The sequence below is a fragment of the Scyliorhinus canicula genome, chromosome 14 (genome assembly GCF_902713615.1).
Source record: "Scyliorhinus canicula chromosome 14, sScyCan1.1, whole genome shotgun sequence".
NCBI lineage: Eukaryota > Metazoa > Chordata > Chondrichthyes > Carcharhiniformes > Scyliorhinidae > Scyliorhinus > Scyliorhinus canicula.
Genome location: NC_052159.1, coordinates 62,549,957 through 62,564,986, shown reverse-complemented (window position 1 = coordinate 62,564,986; position 15,030 = coordinate 62,549,957). Strand labels below are relative to the sequence as shown.

The following is a 15,030-nucleotide window of genomic DNA, read 5'->3' as shown; positions in this document are numbered from 1 at the left end:
ATGATTTCATTAAAACAAGGTCTTTCATTTTACAAGAAATGTCCTCTTCAATTCGACTAGATCAGCCCTCCAACGTCTAACGTCAAGGGCTAGAAGACACGTGTGTGAAACCTGAACTCGTGATATAAACTTCATGCTTTACTGGATCCACGGTTGCTTACGCTGATTTCCGTTTCTTTGACAAGGGGTTTTATGTTTCATACTTAGGACGTACATTCCCCGTCAACCAGCTCAGCATTTAAACCGGTCGAAATTGCAGCATCACGTTTTGCGTAAATGAGAGAAAGGAAATCCCAGTTAAGGACGAAGCAGGAAAGAAAGGCAGAGAATAACTGATGCCATAAAGTAAGGTGGGATCCCCCTCTCCCCCCTGCGTGTGCTACACAACAGGATGAATGATTCAGTCAGACCAATGAATACTGCCTGAATGACGCTATGCTTACAACAAGCAACTAGGCAGTTTCTGCATTCCATTAGCTACTGCATGTTGTTGACATCTCGGGCACATTGGGGAAGAACTTTGGAATTCAGGGTCAGGTTGGACAATTGTGAATGTGTATGAGAAAGAAAAGGGTTTCAGACTAATGGGTTTGTAAAGAATCATTCCAAATATTGTGGACGTTTTCCACGTATCCATCAGAATATGGTGGACACTCGATCTAAGGGCATTTAAATCACTCAACTCGCAGCTGGGTTCCTTCCTCTGTACCTGCTCCTGGAATCCAGTGTACAATTAGACCAGCGACACAAGGTGCAGGCAAGCAAAATGTATGTATAATGGCTAAGAACGTTATCCGTTTTTAAAGGGTTAAATTGAAAATCAAGTGAAGCACTTCGGGTTGGAATGCACAGACTTTACTTCTAAATTGTCCACGGGGTGACGTGGTGTGCAAGTCCCAGGCACTCTCCCACAGAAGCAGTTTCATCAAACCACCGATTCGGTCCCCACTCTAAAATACAAGCTGAGATGGTCGCACAATTCAATGGAGTATAGTAGAGAGCTGGTACCAAAGTCTGTTATCTTTCACCTGATTTCCTGTAATTTACAGTGCAGAAGGAGGCCATTCGGCCCATCCGCGCCTGCACCGGCCATTGGAAAGAAGACCCTACTTAAGCCCATGCCTCCACCCTATCCCCTTAACTCAGTAACCTCACCTAATCTTTTGGACACTAAGGGGCAATTTTATCATGGCCAATCCACCAAACCTGCACATCTTTGGACTGTGGGTGGAAACTGGAGCACCCGAAGGAAACCCACCCAGACACGGGGAGATCGGGCAAACGATTTGTGGACAAAAGGGCAGGAGAGCTGCTTTTCAAAGAGACATCTTCTCCAGCGTGCTGTCCAGAGCTGGGCTCCACAGCATTGCCTTCAGATCTAGAACTTTCAACTTTGGAGAAGGCACAAGGCGGGCGCTGGGGGCTCAGCTCTGGTCATGCACCCCACCTGACTCCCCTCAACCATTGACTCCCGCTGGTCAGAAGAACGGGAATCGAGATTTCTTTCCTCTCGGCCCCGCTCAAGTTAAAATTCCCATCACAGAGGCCCCAGAAGGTGCTATTCTGATCCAGCAATAGGACACGCTGGAGTAGCACATCAGCCTGCAAGGTATCTGTCTACCAGGGAAATCAAAGTCTATAATCATTCATTGGCACGGTCCTGATCAGAAGTATTAACCTCTCTTTCCAGATGCTGAGAGACTTGTACAATGCCAGCGTCTTCTTGTGTTTTTGTTTCGGATGATTAGTGTGTATTGGAGTTCCTGCCTGCACATCAATCTCACTCTTCATCTTATTTCAATGGTGAGTTCCAAGTGCTTGCAGCTTACTGTATCTAGTTCTTGTCTCACTTAAATGAACTCTCCGAGAATTAAAGACACATTTAGTGAACGATACCGTACATTTAGTGAACGATGACTGGAGTTATGGAAAATTCAAGGCCAAATAGCTATGTGGCATTCCTGACACCTCTGTACATGTTTGCACCTGACTGTAGAATACCATCCCAAACCCACAGCTCCACAATTAAAGGACAGGTACCGTAAAGAAGGAATTCTGGGCGAAGGGCAAAAACCAATCGAGCACGTGCCTTCTCTAAACCAACTGCACCCAAATCATGTTCAACCCCACCTCTGAATCAATGTGAATATCGGCAAGATTCCCCAGCAATGAGAGTGTGACCAAACAGTCAATGTGATGAGGGTCAACCCCGCTGCCCCAGAAGGGTAGAGCAGCTCATAGGGAACAAGCCTCACTTTGCAGCCATCAGCAGCAGGCGGACAGGCATTGCCATGTTTGCACACCCATGGTTCCCAGGGATGTGCTTCCCCTGAGAGTCGGGGAAGCTGCATCCGGATCGACCCCCCCCCCCCCCCGGGCCAATACTCAGGCACCGTCAGTGAGTGCAGAAGGCGGATCAGGCTGGCTCCTTATCGCATTGCAGGTTGCGGGACCTGGCCGGACCGCAGATTGGCTGCACCTTTCCATCTTTAGTGCCTACACTTGGAAAGTATTCCATTGGTCGTGAAGACACTTTGCAAGTGCCGAGGTGGCGAAAGGCGCTCTATAAATGCAAGTTCTCTCCTCTTAGTGAAAAGGGGAAGAATCGAATAAACTATTTAATAGAAGCAGATTGTTGGGCTTCCGGGGTCCAACCCCTAAATGCAGGCATGGCTGTGTGTGTGTACAGACACACATTCACAAGCGCGCATATACACACACTCACTCACATACAGATACAGCAGCGGAAGATGGATAGGCGCAAATATTGGACTAAATAGCCGTCACGTGAAGACTCACGTTAAATTATTTCCTGGGGATCCACCCGCATTGTGCGTTCTTCAGCTGAGAACATGAGAAGGGATCAGTCTTAAAGCGGTCATTGGTTCCAGGGTGAGAATGGCCCCATGCTGCTTCATAAAGCTGCGATCATCTCTGGTCAATAGGGCTGAATGAGAGTGCCGGAGACAGATAGCGCATGTCTCACCCCCCCCCCCCCCCCCCGTCAGCCACTAGACGCTCCCAACACCACCATCTTGCATGTGCACCGATCCCAGCGCCACAACATTCAGCTGGACACACACTACTCTGACTGGAGACTGCGGAAAAACATGCCCAGGGTGGATTGTTAGGAGACCGCGCTCTGTCTGCCTCCTCCTTGCTACCAACCTCCATGCCTCTCGATCACATTTAACAGAAGAAGATGAAGCGGATCGGCAGACAAATTGTCTTGCTTTGCTCTGGCTTTTTGGGGCTTGCTCTCGGAGCCTTTCCCACCAGTGTACAAATAGGTAAGATCATCGATCCGATACCTTTTGTTAAAAAAAAACACTAAAGTATTTGCGGCACAATATGAGTGTGTAGTAACAGTCTGTCAATGCTCCCGTGTAAACCCGGCTAGTGCATTTGACAATAGCGAGGATCGCTCTTGCTCAAGAATTTGCGATTAGACATAATATGTGTGTGTTGGAAAAGCGGGAGTTAGTTATTTGGGAAAGGTAGAGTTCCGGGACATGTTGGTCCTTTCCAGTGTTTGGATGGGAGTACTTGGTGCATTTGTATTGTGTTGGAACACTGCAGCAGTTATGCTGCCGAGGAGCTTGGTAATGGGATGCTGCTGGCTCCTTCCTCCTGATGTTGCTGCTGGCCAGATGCTGAAAAAAAGTTCACCCATCTGAGTGGAGATTTTGCTTTTATTCCGTTCGCATTGTGTGCTGTAGATTGTTAAAGCAGTGTAGCATTGCATCAGACTCCAGCAAAGGATATGCATTTTCTGAATCTGTGTGTGTGTGACATGTATGGTCTTTATAATGTTGCTGTTTGGGGGGAGGGAGTTGACAACATATGTTTTCTGTGTACGAACAAGTTCTGGAGCAAGGCGATTCTGCAACATTGCTTAGTTTAAAATGTAAAACGAGTTATCCCGTACATGCTGCAAAGTTAGTTATTAAATCCGTGCCGCTTCCTAGCTGTTGATTTTTTTCATGAGACGGTGCCTATAAATGGTGTTTCCCAATGTGTGGAACGATGTGGGCATCGAATGTCACATAGCAAGGCCGTGTTAATGAGATGCTTCAGGCTCTGCATTCCCTGCAAAATACCGTGCTCCAAAGTTAATATCGGATGTGTGGTCAGTCTTTCTTGTTTCGGTGGCGGCGACGTACATTTCGAAGGGTTATTTGAATGTCTCGATGACTCTGGAAGTTTGCTGCAGATTAAAATAGTGCTTATTCTGCCCCCGGGGGGGGGGGGGGGGGGCTGTTAGTGAGTAATCGATTTGTCCATACTGCCTTCACTGCACGAAGAAGCCACCGAGAATGCTGACGTTATTTAATCTGTAAACATTTTGGTCCGGGATTGGGGGGGGGGGGGGGGGGGGGGGGGGGGGGGGGGGGGGTGACGGTTCCCTGTGTGAGAGTTTAGGGTCCATCTTTCACTCAGAGAGCACCCCCCCCCCTCCCCCCACCCCTCACACACACACACACACACCATCAGTCGGATTACTGAAGACGAAGTGATGAAATGTTCCCTGGAACAATAACACCGCGGTTTGAAAGTGGATCCCTTCCCTCTTCCCTGTTTTGATTGGTCGCAGTGCTGACTGGAGGATTTAGTGGGCTGATAATGCCTTTTCCAAGTTTACTCAAACAGCCACCAACAATATTCATGCAATATTGCTCAGCGTATGTAAAAAAACAAATAAATAAAGGAGAGGTGCTTTGATTTTGTGTTGTCTTTTAACCCAAAGGTCGCTTGTTATTTCTGTAACTACACGATTGGGTCTCCAATGCATTCGGCACATTGAATGGTGGCGCAGAGATTGCTAATGGGATGCTATCAGCTGATTAGACCTCGGTTGCTTCTTCTTTTGTTGTTGTTGCAGGAGGACTCTTCATGAGGTATTCTGATCAGGAATACAGTGCGTTCCGCTTTGCAATTTATCTCCACAACACCAACCCCAACACCACCGAAGCACCTTTCAATTTGGTTCCTCATGTGGACAACATTGAAACGGCCAACAGCTTTGCAGTAACAAATGCCTGTAAGTAGAAACCGCTTTTGAGTCGTTTATTGGATAAAATCGATTGTCACAGGAAAATCCAAGACTGCGGCGAGTGGCCTTTTTAAAAAAAATAGTGAAGCCTTCCTGTTCTGAGCACGTGACTGAAAGGAGTAATTAATACTGGCAGTCAGTAAAAATTGCTTTTAAGCCAGATGCACTAAATGCTGCTTATTTTTCCCGCGTGTGGTGCAGCTAGCGAGTTGGAGAATGGATGTGTTTTTCCTGTAAGCTAGTCCCTGACCAAAAACACTTTGGCTGAATCATTACATTTTATGATGCTATCACGCTTTTCGCTGCTGTAAGGAGAATTAATAAAGGAATTTCCCCCGGAAACTGACCTCTAAATGCTTTGTTACCAACAAACATAGTTTCTGATCAAATAAACTGTTTACTCCTATTTGAGGTTAAAAATAGAAACATCCATTTTGGTTAATAAATAATGAAAAAGGTCTGACATCGCACTTGGGTTTATAAACGTCAGACGAAGGCTAGCCAGCTACCACTGTCAGGGCTAAGTTGTCTGTTTCCGTGCGTTGCTTCACCCATTGCCCCTCTGTATCACGATGGCTTGTTTGCTCTTTGACTCCTACATCTCCCTCTTGATAGTACCTGAACTTGAGTGAGTTCCCCGGATACCAGCACTTATACCATGGCCAAAACAGAACTGGCAGGGTGTCGTAAAACAACAAGGTGTCCACAGCAGAGTATCAACAAATTTAAATGGTTTGCTAAATTTCTGCTTCAGTGGTTTGTCACAATGATGAATTTTCTGCCTCAATTATGATGGTTGTAAAGACAAAAACTGTAGCGGTTTAAACAGCCAGGAGTATTTTAAAAAGCCTATCTTCAGAGAAGGGTTATTCCCATACATGCATTAAAATGAAGATTGTAGAATTTGTAATGAATATACCTAATTTTAATTACATTATAACCTTAAAGGTCCCCGTGTTGTCTTTCACTCATTTTGATGTGTAGTAATAACCTTCATTTGTGTCATGTTTTTGGAACAGAAAAGCACCCAAGGGTGCCTCATAAGGTGTAAGGGAAATGACAGAAACTGAGCCAAGAAAGTCTTGGTCAGAAGTGACTTTTAAGGAAGGTCTTAGGGGAAAGGGAAGAGGTAGACAATTCTGGAGGAGTTTCCAGTACATGCGGCCCAGTACATGGGTAGCAAAAGGCACCACAACCAAGGAGAAGAGAATACAGAAGAGGCAAGTGTCAGGCATTCTCAAAGATCCAGGGTGTGGGTTATTTGAATTTCAGCATGAGGTTATTCAAATAAGGACTTGAGAAATTTAAATGTGAGGATTAGAATTGGAAGATTGTGGCATCGGGGGACTGGAAGCCAATATGGTTAATGGAGAGCAAAGACAATGGATATGCATGTCATGGTGTAGCATGGAACATGAGGTTCCAAATAGTCTGGCTCAGCCTGAGGCAGTTATCTAGGAAGGGGATCAGGTCATTGACAGGAAATCAAAGTTTGTGCTGATGGTTATGATCACTGGATCCTTCTGGTGGAAGGAGAAAAACATGGCTCACCCATCTGGATGATGAAGAAGCAGTTTCCCAAATAGAGGTATTGAAAGAAATGTCAGAGCGGTAGAGTTGGATAACATCAGCATACATGTGCAACTGATGCATGTCTGCAGTTAATGATACAATAGGACAGTATTGAGCGAGGAAGATGAGAGGACCAAGGATAGATTCAATGCTGACTTCTGAATCAATAGTGAAAGAATGGGAGGAAAAGCCCTTCTTGAGCTGCTCCAGCCATGGTAAGATAGATAATAATGGAACAAGTAACCCACCGACCCAGGCAACAGAGGGAGGTGTCGGAGAAGGATGAAGTAATTAACTGGGTTGAAGAAAGCAGAGAGAGCAAAGGGACATAATGCATGGTGCTCAACCTTATCATTTGGTCAATTTCTCTGGTACTTGAAATAATTTTTGGGTATTTTTGAGAGGAATTAATCAACTTTGTAAAATGAACAGTTATAAGAAATAGAGATTTTACAACATGAGTTCTGATTTTAACAAAACATTCTGAGTGGTATTGTCACATTTTGAAACATGGGCACTTAATAATGCAGCAGTGATGATGACAGGAAAAGAGTGTGTCCAATGCCCCTTTGTAGATGAGATGATAAATACATCTGAAAAACGGAATTCAGATTAAACTTTCTTAGTGCCATACTGACATTTCAATTCCCAATGGAGGCATGAAAACCCAAAACGTGGGCATCAGAGTGTGGCATGCTGGGTTGCAGACATTTCTCCACCTTTGGGCCATTTTCAATCCAGGATGAGTCGGGAGAGGTGTTGTCAAGCACCTATCATAATTATTTTATGACCTCTTAAGGCCACTCAGCATGCAAGTCCTCCACTGAAGCCAAAGTAGAGATGGTCTCCCGATGGCAGACAGGAGTGGAGAGTGTGCCAATGCTGCATCCTGTGAGGAAACTCCCCCTCCCATCTTGCACCAGTCAAAGTCACTGGACCACTAGCTGCATCTGCTTGCCATCCTGTCGTGGGCTGGCCCTTTACAATAAGGCCTGGCAGCTATGACCTTTTTGAAGTTAAATCTTTTAAATCTTCTCTTCTGAGGACATGTTCTTACCTGCATCAGCAGCTTCCACCTCAGATGGTGGAGGGATATGGACTGGCCTCTGAATGGCTCTCCAGCCTTGCGGATTTGCTTTCTTTCCTCAATTTGGTGCAAGCTTACCCCGGACTTCTAATTGGCTGCCTTTGTTGAAATTGCATTGAGCATCTGGCACCGATGCAACGCAAGGTCAGGATTTGGATATTCACCCAACACGGTCCGACTCCCCAAAACAAAACTCCAGCCCCTTGTAAGTAACTGAATCAGCCATATTCTGGAAGATCTCATCTTTTATCCCTATTTTGTGATTATGTGGCTAATATAAGATGGACTACGGGGCTAATTCTACAGTTGATCGCCACACCCCATGCTCAGGAGGAGAATATCAGGTAGAGCCCCTGCAGGACTTCTTGCCAGAAACACATGAATGATGTCAGGTGACTGGTTGAAGCTTGTTTATGAGACTGCTCACAGTTAAGCCGCCTGCGACAAACACTAGCAAGGCTTGTATGTGAATAATGGCATGTGGACATGTGTACTGGAGAGTGATCAATGGCTGTGGAACTGAATTCAGCTAAGTGTATGGTGAGGAGGTAGAAATTGGTAAGAAAAATAATAAAATAAAGAATATCTTTTGTTTTCAGGATCACTGCATTTCCATTTATGGTATCTTTACCAATACCACTTGGGCTATGAAAGTAAATAATTTTCTTAAACTGTCTTCATCAATGTACCTTCAAATTCATCCTTTACTGGACTACAGGTTTATTCACATCAACCTCTGGTAATAGCATCAAGTATTATAGATGTCCCTTAAACCCTATCACTCTGATCAAGCTTTAGGTCATCTACCCTAGTATCTCATTATGGCCTTTGGTTTTATAACACTTCTGTACAGCAGCTTGGGGTGTTTTGTCACGTTAAAAAGACTTTATAATTTCAAGTTGTAAGAAGAAATGAGAAAACACAAAAATGTACTTACACTATCTTGTTTCTGATCAGAATCTCCAATAATTCCCAGTACTTATGATAGGAAAATAACCAAGCAAGGGGCGCCTGCCTGGGAGATATTAGCCATTATCCTCCGGGTGCTCTGGTTTCCTCCCACAGTTCAAAGATGTGCAGGTTAGACGAATTGGCCATGATAAATTGTCCCTTAGAGTCCAAAATGTTAGGTGGGGTTACTGGGTTATGGGGATAGGGTGGAGACATGGCCTTATGTACGGTCTTCTTTCCAAGGGCCTGCGCAGACTCAGTGAGCTGAATCACCTCCTTCTGCACTGTAAATTCTGTGATTTTCTGAGGCACAAATTCTTGCTTGTCAGTTTAAACTATCAAATAAATAAGAATTTAGAACTGCTGTAACAATGTTTGGGGTGCTAATTGTCAGTCCTTTTATTAACTCTTTTTATAAAGCAGCATTAGAACTTCTCAGCCACAACACGTGGACACTTTGATTAATCTAACTGGATCTGAATTGGCCCAATAGAGCTCTCATATTTGACACCTTGATGAAGTAGCAGTAATCATTTCTTCTTTCAGTGCAAGAAACCAATTAGCCTCCAATGCAATTGAAAGAGATCAACTCATCTTGATTTGCGTTTGCCAATGGTTAAGAACCTGTCCCTGTAGGAAACTTGCACATTAGGTGCTAACAAAGCTATGCAACACAATGGTGCAAGTTCAGGCAAAATTATTTCTTCTTCTGTGCATGTGCATCGCAATGAACAAGTATAAGAACAGGACAAACACAAATTTAAACACAAAAATATAGAAACCAACTGGCAAACATGTATATAGTGGCCATCACATGCAAATAAAACCATTGCAAAAGGGAAATACCTATGTAAATTAGACAGTGGACTCATAATTACATTTAAGAAAACACTCAGCGATTTAGCTTCCACTTTGTAATCCAGCCATTCTCCAACAGGAATTGTTGACTATTGAGTTTGACAATACAAACTATTTTAGCTACAAGCACTAATTTTTTTAAAAATGGCTTGCATTCATTCACACAATGGGCGGGATTCTCCTCTACTCGGCGGGGCGGGCCGTACTGGTGCCAAGGACTGGCGTGAACCACTTCGGCGTTGAGCTGCCCGGAAGGTGTGGAATCCTCACACCTTCGGGGGCTAGGCCAGTGCCGGTGGGGTTGGCGGCGCCAGTGGCACGGAAGGGCGTCCGCCAGCCGGTGCGAGTTGGTGCATGCGGGGGAGCACCAGCATGTGCTGGTGTCATCCCAGCGCATGCGCAGGGGGGTTCTTCTCCACGCCGGCCATGGCGGAGGCTGACAGCAGCCAGCGCAGAGGGAAAGACTGCCCTATGGCACAGGCCCGCCCGCGGATCGTGGGCCAGGCCACCATGGGGGAACCCCCCAGGGCCAGATCCCCCCCCCCCCCCCCCCCCCCCCCAAGGCATCTGCAGGCCGCCCTCGGATCCAGGTCCTACCAGTACGGACCTGGTTTGATTTACGTCGGCGAGACCGGCCGAAAAAGGGCAGCCACTCGGCCCATCGGCGGGGGGGGGGGGGGGGGGGGGGCACTGCCAACGGCCCCCGACCAGCACGACACGATTCCCGCCCCCACTGAAAAACCGGCGCCGGAGAATTCGGCAGCCGATGTCCCCGGCGATTCTCCGACCCGGTGGGGGGTTGGAGAATCAGATAAATGTATTCAAATGTGTCACATTTGGTAAATAAAGATATATCACCATTCAATAACCGAGAAAGAAAAGCACTCTTGTCAACAAAACACTCACATTTAGATTTTATTTTCAAATTTCACAAAAAACTGTGCTAAAAAATTAAAGTACATATACATACACCGTATGAGTATTACCATTAAGTACTGTGATCACAAAGTGTGTTCCTTTATTTACTAATTGTTTCCATGTTATTATTGAGCTTTACTGAGATTTTACTGATACCATGCTTTTTAGTGCCTTGGTGAAGCTTTGCTTCCATATCGCAGACTTGAAATAGTCGGTATAGTTAAACTTTAAACAATTTATTAAAAATCATTTACAAAGACCTCGAAAATAAGCACATGCTATTCAGGACATATTTTATTCTGTGCCTAACTGTCTTGGAGCCTCTTGGTCATCTGGTTACAGATGTCACTCATTCATCATTAATATCATCATGATCTCATTAGCATATCCATAAACCCATTACTCTACACTAATCAACAACTAAATTAGTCATACTTGGGTTCCCACTTAACTACATGTGGGTTGTGTATAATATTTTGGACAACATGCACAAATCCTTCCACGTTGGGCTTCGCACCATATCATTACCAACAGAAGAGGCTTTAGATGTCTCAACTCCAGTTCACTCCCTATAGATCTCTGCCTTCTCTCTTGCAATTCCTGTGTCTTTCAAATTGTCCTTGTAGTCCTTAATATTTCTCAGCATCTTCCATATGAAGTGCTTTGGTTGCAATACAAATCCAAGTTTTGTAAAGAAAAAGTAGCATTATGTTACCATGTAAAGAGACGATAGATGATACCTGAGACAGATGTTGACAAATATGAGAAAACATGCACAAAATAACACAGATGACATGTCCATACAAAGTTATGACAAGACTTCAGACCATTTAGGGACATAACATTCACAATCTTAGAAGACCTCGAACCACAGAACCGCAGAACTGTGTGCATACAACACATCAAGGCAAACAGAATGTCCATGTAGATGAAAATGGACAGTAATCTCGCCTGAAACACAATTAAATCCAATAAGGAATTCAAGAGAATTGCCTAAGAAGTAGTTAGGATGTGGAATGTACTACCACATGAAGCAGTAATTTGTTTTTTGTTCTGGGATTTGAGCCTCACTGATGAGGTAGCATTTATTGCTCATCCTTGGATGTTGCAGGGATGGTAGAAGTGAGTCACCTTCATGCCACAATCAGTGTGGTGTTGGTTGGGGGAGTTCCAGGATTTAGACCCAACAGGGATGATTCCAAGTCACGATGGTGTGTGAATTTGAGGAGATCTTGCTGGTGGTGTGTTCCCATACAATGCTATCCTTATCTATCTATCCGATAAAGGATGTGCGTTTGGAAGGAACTGTCAAAGAAACAGGCGTTGGCGAAATGGTATTAACACTGGACTAGTTAACCAGAGATCCTAGATTCAAATCCCGGCACTGCAGTTGGTGAAATTTGAATTCAATTTTTAAAATCTGGAATTAAGAGCCTAATGATGACTGTGAAACCATTGTCGATTGTGGTAAAAACCAATCTGGTTCACTAATGTTCTTTAGGGAAAGAAAGCTACTGCCCTTACCTGGTCTGGCCTACATGTGACTCCAAGCCCACAATGATGTGGTTGACTCTTAACTGCCCACTCAAGAGCAATTAGGGATGCGGAATAAATGCTGAGCCAGCCAGCAATGCCCACATCCCAAGAACAAATAAATAAAAAACCAAGTTGCGGCAGTGCATCTTGTGGATAATGCAACTGTAATCATGGTGCACCAGTCATAGAGAAAGTTAAAGATGGTGAATGGAGTGTCAATCAAGTCGAACACATAGGGCGAGATTCTCCGCAAATGTGGAGAATCGTAAAGGCTGCCGTGGGACAGGCCATGACCCACGGCAGCCTTCAGGCCCACTTCCGGGGCTGATTCTCCCCCCCGGGCAGGGCTAGGAGCGCGGCCCCCGTGTGTCACGGCGGCGCGGCCTTGACGATGGTCATCAAGCATCACGGCGGCTGACGTGGCCGATGATGTCGGCCGCGCATGGGCAGGTTGAACAACGCCAACCCACGCATGTGCAGTTGGCGCCTTTTCCCGCAGCCGCCCCGCAAGACGTGGCGGCTTTATCTTGCGGGGCGGCAGAGGGAAAAGAGTGCGTCCATTACGGACGCACGGCCCGCGATCGGTGGGCACTGATCACGGGCCTATGCCCTCCTTGGCACGGCCGTGGTACTGCCGTGCCAATCGGGCCCCCAAATGCCCCAAATGGGCATCTGGTGCCCGTTTCACGACGGCAGCGAGCAGGTGTGTTTGCTGCTGTGTTGAAACGGGCGTGAAGGCCCGGCCACTCGGCCCGGCCGCTCGGCCCATCGGCCTCGGAGAATCGCCGCTCGCAGTAAAAAACGGCGAGTGCCGATTCGTGGCATGGGTCGGGCGTGGGGGGGGCGGAGAATCGCGCCCATAGTCTTGAATAGTTTCAAGTTTCCTGAGTATTGTTGGAGCTGCACTCATGCAGGGAAGTGGGGGTATTCCATTGTAAATGATGGAAAGGCTTTGGAGAGTCAGGAAGTAAGTAATTGATGCAAACTACCTAGTCCCTGACCTCGTGCAGCCACAATATTTACATGTCTGATCCAGTTAAGTTTTTGGTCAATAGTGACCTTCAGATTTTTATGATGGGGGATATAGTGATGCATTCACAATGTACTGTGAAGGGCAAATGATTAAATTCTCTCTTGCTGCTGATGGCCATCACAAATCTTACTTGCTATTTATCAGCCAATGCCTGAATGTTTTCGAGGTATTGTGTGCAGCTATGGACTGTTTCAAATGAATGCAATTGAACACTGCAGTTACGGAGAAGCTAGATAAGTACCTGAGACAGGAAGGGAGTGTGGGGTACACTGACAGGGTTAGATATAATGGAATGGGAGGAGGGTGATCTGGAACATTAAAATAAGAACAGACAAGCTGGGCCAAATGGCCTTTTCCTACACTGTAAAATCTCTATGAATATACACTATTCAATACTTGTCCGTATGTACATGACATAGAGAAAATAACACAGATACTTGTACTACGGTGCAAAATTGATTTTACCAATGTGTCTGTTTTTAACTTTGTCCTTTGTGAAATTTGGGAGCAGTCAAGTGACTTTCATTAAGTGGCTGCTGCATTTTCCAAAAATATTGCAAAGCTAATGTAAACAAACTGACAATGCAATGAACATAACACTTGTCCCTTAAGCCAAAGCTGACCAGAATCCTAAAAAAGATCAATTGTCTGATCGCTGGAGGACACTGGCATTCATGTGATTGAATCTACTGCAATGACTTGCATTTCCAAAACCCGAGTGTACCAACTACTGTCCAAATAAAAACTGAAGAAGACCATTTTGTAGTATTCCATCAGCCACATACATTAAACAAAACCCACTGGTTTTGTGATGTAACATTCACTGTTCAGGGATCTCTGGTCTGAATGGCAATTGAGTTCCTTCATCGCATTCCAACCCCAGGGGTTCCATTTGGTCTGATTCCACTGCTCAATGCTTAAACCGTCAGGCATATTTTAGTGGCTAGTAGACCCAAAGGAGACTTTAGGGATACAGCAGTGGGAAGAGTCCTAAAGACCCAGAGCTGGTGAGCCAAATGAAATAATTTTCAATTGATCCATGAGTGGTTTGTACCTCTAATCTACGTTTTGCATAAACAACAACTTACTGCATCTTTCCACCACATCTGCGGGGTAATATAATCTGAAAGCCATGCTGAATTGTAAGTGTGTGTATATATATATATATCTATATATATGCATTTTATTACCCTTTATTATCATTAACAGTACAATGGTTTTAGACTGTCAAAACGTCTAACACCTGGAATTTTCAATAATTCAAGGGTTCTTTTTGGTTTTAATGCCTACAATTAGTTTGAATTATTTTATGATCCTTGGCTGAATATGAGAATACTACAGTGACTTTTTGTTAGTCACAGTTGTCCATCTTTGAAAAATAGCTTCATGCTATTGGGCAGCACGGTAGCATAGTTGTTAGCACAGTTGCTTCACAGCTCCAGGGTCCCAGGTTCGATTCCCGGCTGGGTCACTGTCTGTGTCCCGGAGTCTGCACCTTCCCCCCTTTTCTGCAAGGGTTTCCTTCGGGTGCTCTGGTTTCCTCCCGCAGTCCAAAGATGTGCAGGTTAGATGGATTGGCCATGCTAAATTGCCCTTAGTGTCCAATAAGGTTAAGTGGGGGTTACGGGGATAGGGTAGATGCGTGGGCTTGAGTAGGGTGCTCTTTGTAAGGGCTGGTGCAGACTCGATGGGCCAAATAGCCTCCTTCTGCACTGTAAATTCAAAGCTTTATCATGGGCGGCACGGTTGCACAGTGGCTAGCACTGCTGCCTCGCAACACCAATGACCTGGGTTCAATTCCACCTTTGCGTTGAGTTTGTACGTTCTCCCCGTGTCTGCGTGGAATTCCTCCGGGTGCTCTGGTTTCCTCCCACAGTCCAGAGATGTGCAGGAGAGGTAATTTGGCTGTGCTGAAATTGCCCCTTAGTGTCCAGGGATGTGCAGGTTGACTGCATTTTAATTCGGTAAACCCTGTGTCATAGCTAATTGTGCAAGTAGCACATTGATTCAGGAACTGTTGGT

The 15,030-nt window shown here is 45.3% G+C and overlaps 1 protein-coding gene across 7 annotated transcripts in view; it reads left to right on the top strand.

Moving 5' to 3' along the window:
- Window positions 1–2,998: 2,998 nt before the first annotated feature.
- Window positions 2,999–15,030, top strand: part of LOC119977194 (glutamate receptor 4) — a 390,429-nt gene continuing 378,397 nt past the window's right edge. For 4 of the 7 annotated variants that reach the window (XM_038817889.1, XM_038817890.1, XM_038817886.1 and 1 more), the window contains exons 1-2: window positions 3,000–3,290; window positions 4,883–5,041. In XM_038817889.1, the coding sequence (XP_038673817.1) occupies window positions 3,203–3,290; window positions 4,883–5,041 (247 nt within the window). In that variant the 5' untranslated portion in view covers window positions 3,000–3,202. Of the gene's footprint in view, window positions 3,291–4,882; window positions 5,042–15,030 lie in introns of all 7 variants that reach the window. The other 3 variants (XM_038817887.1, XM_038817892.1, XM_038817888.1) reach the window with 2 other exon arrangements.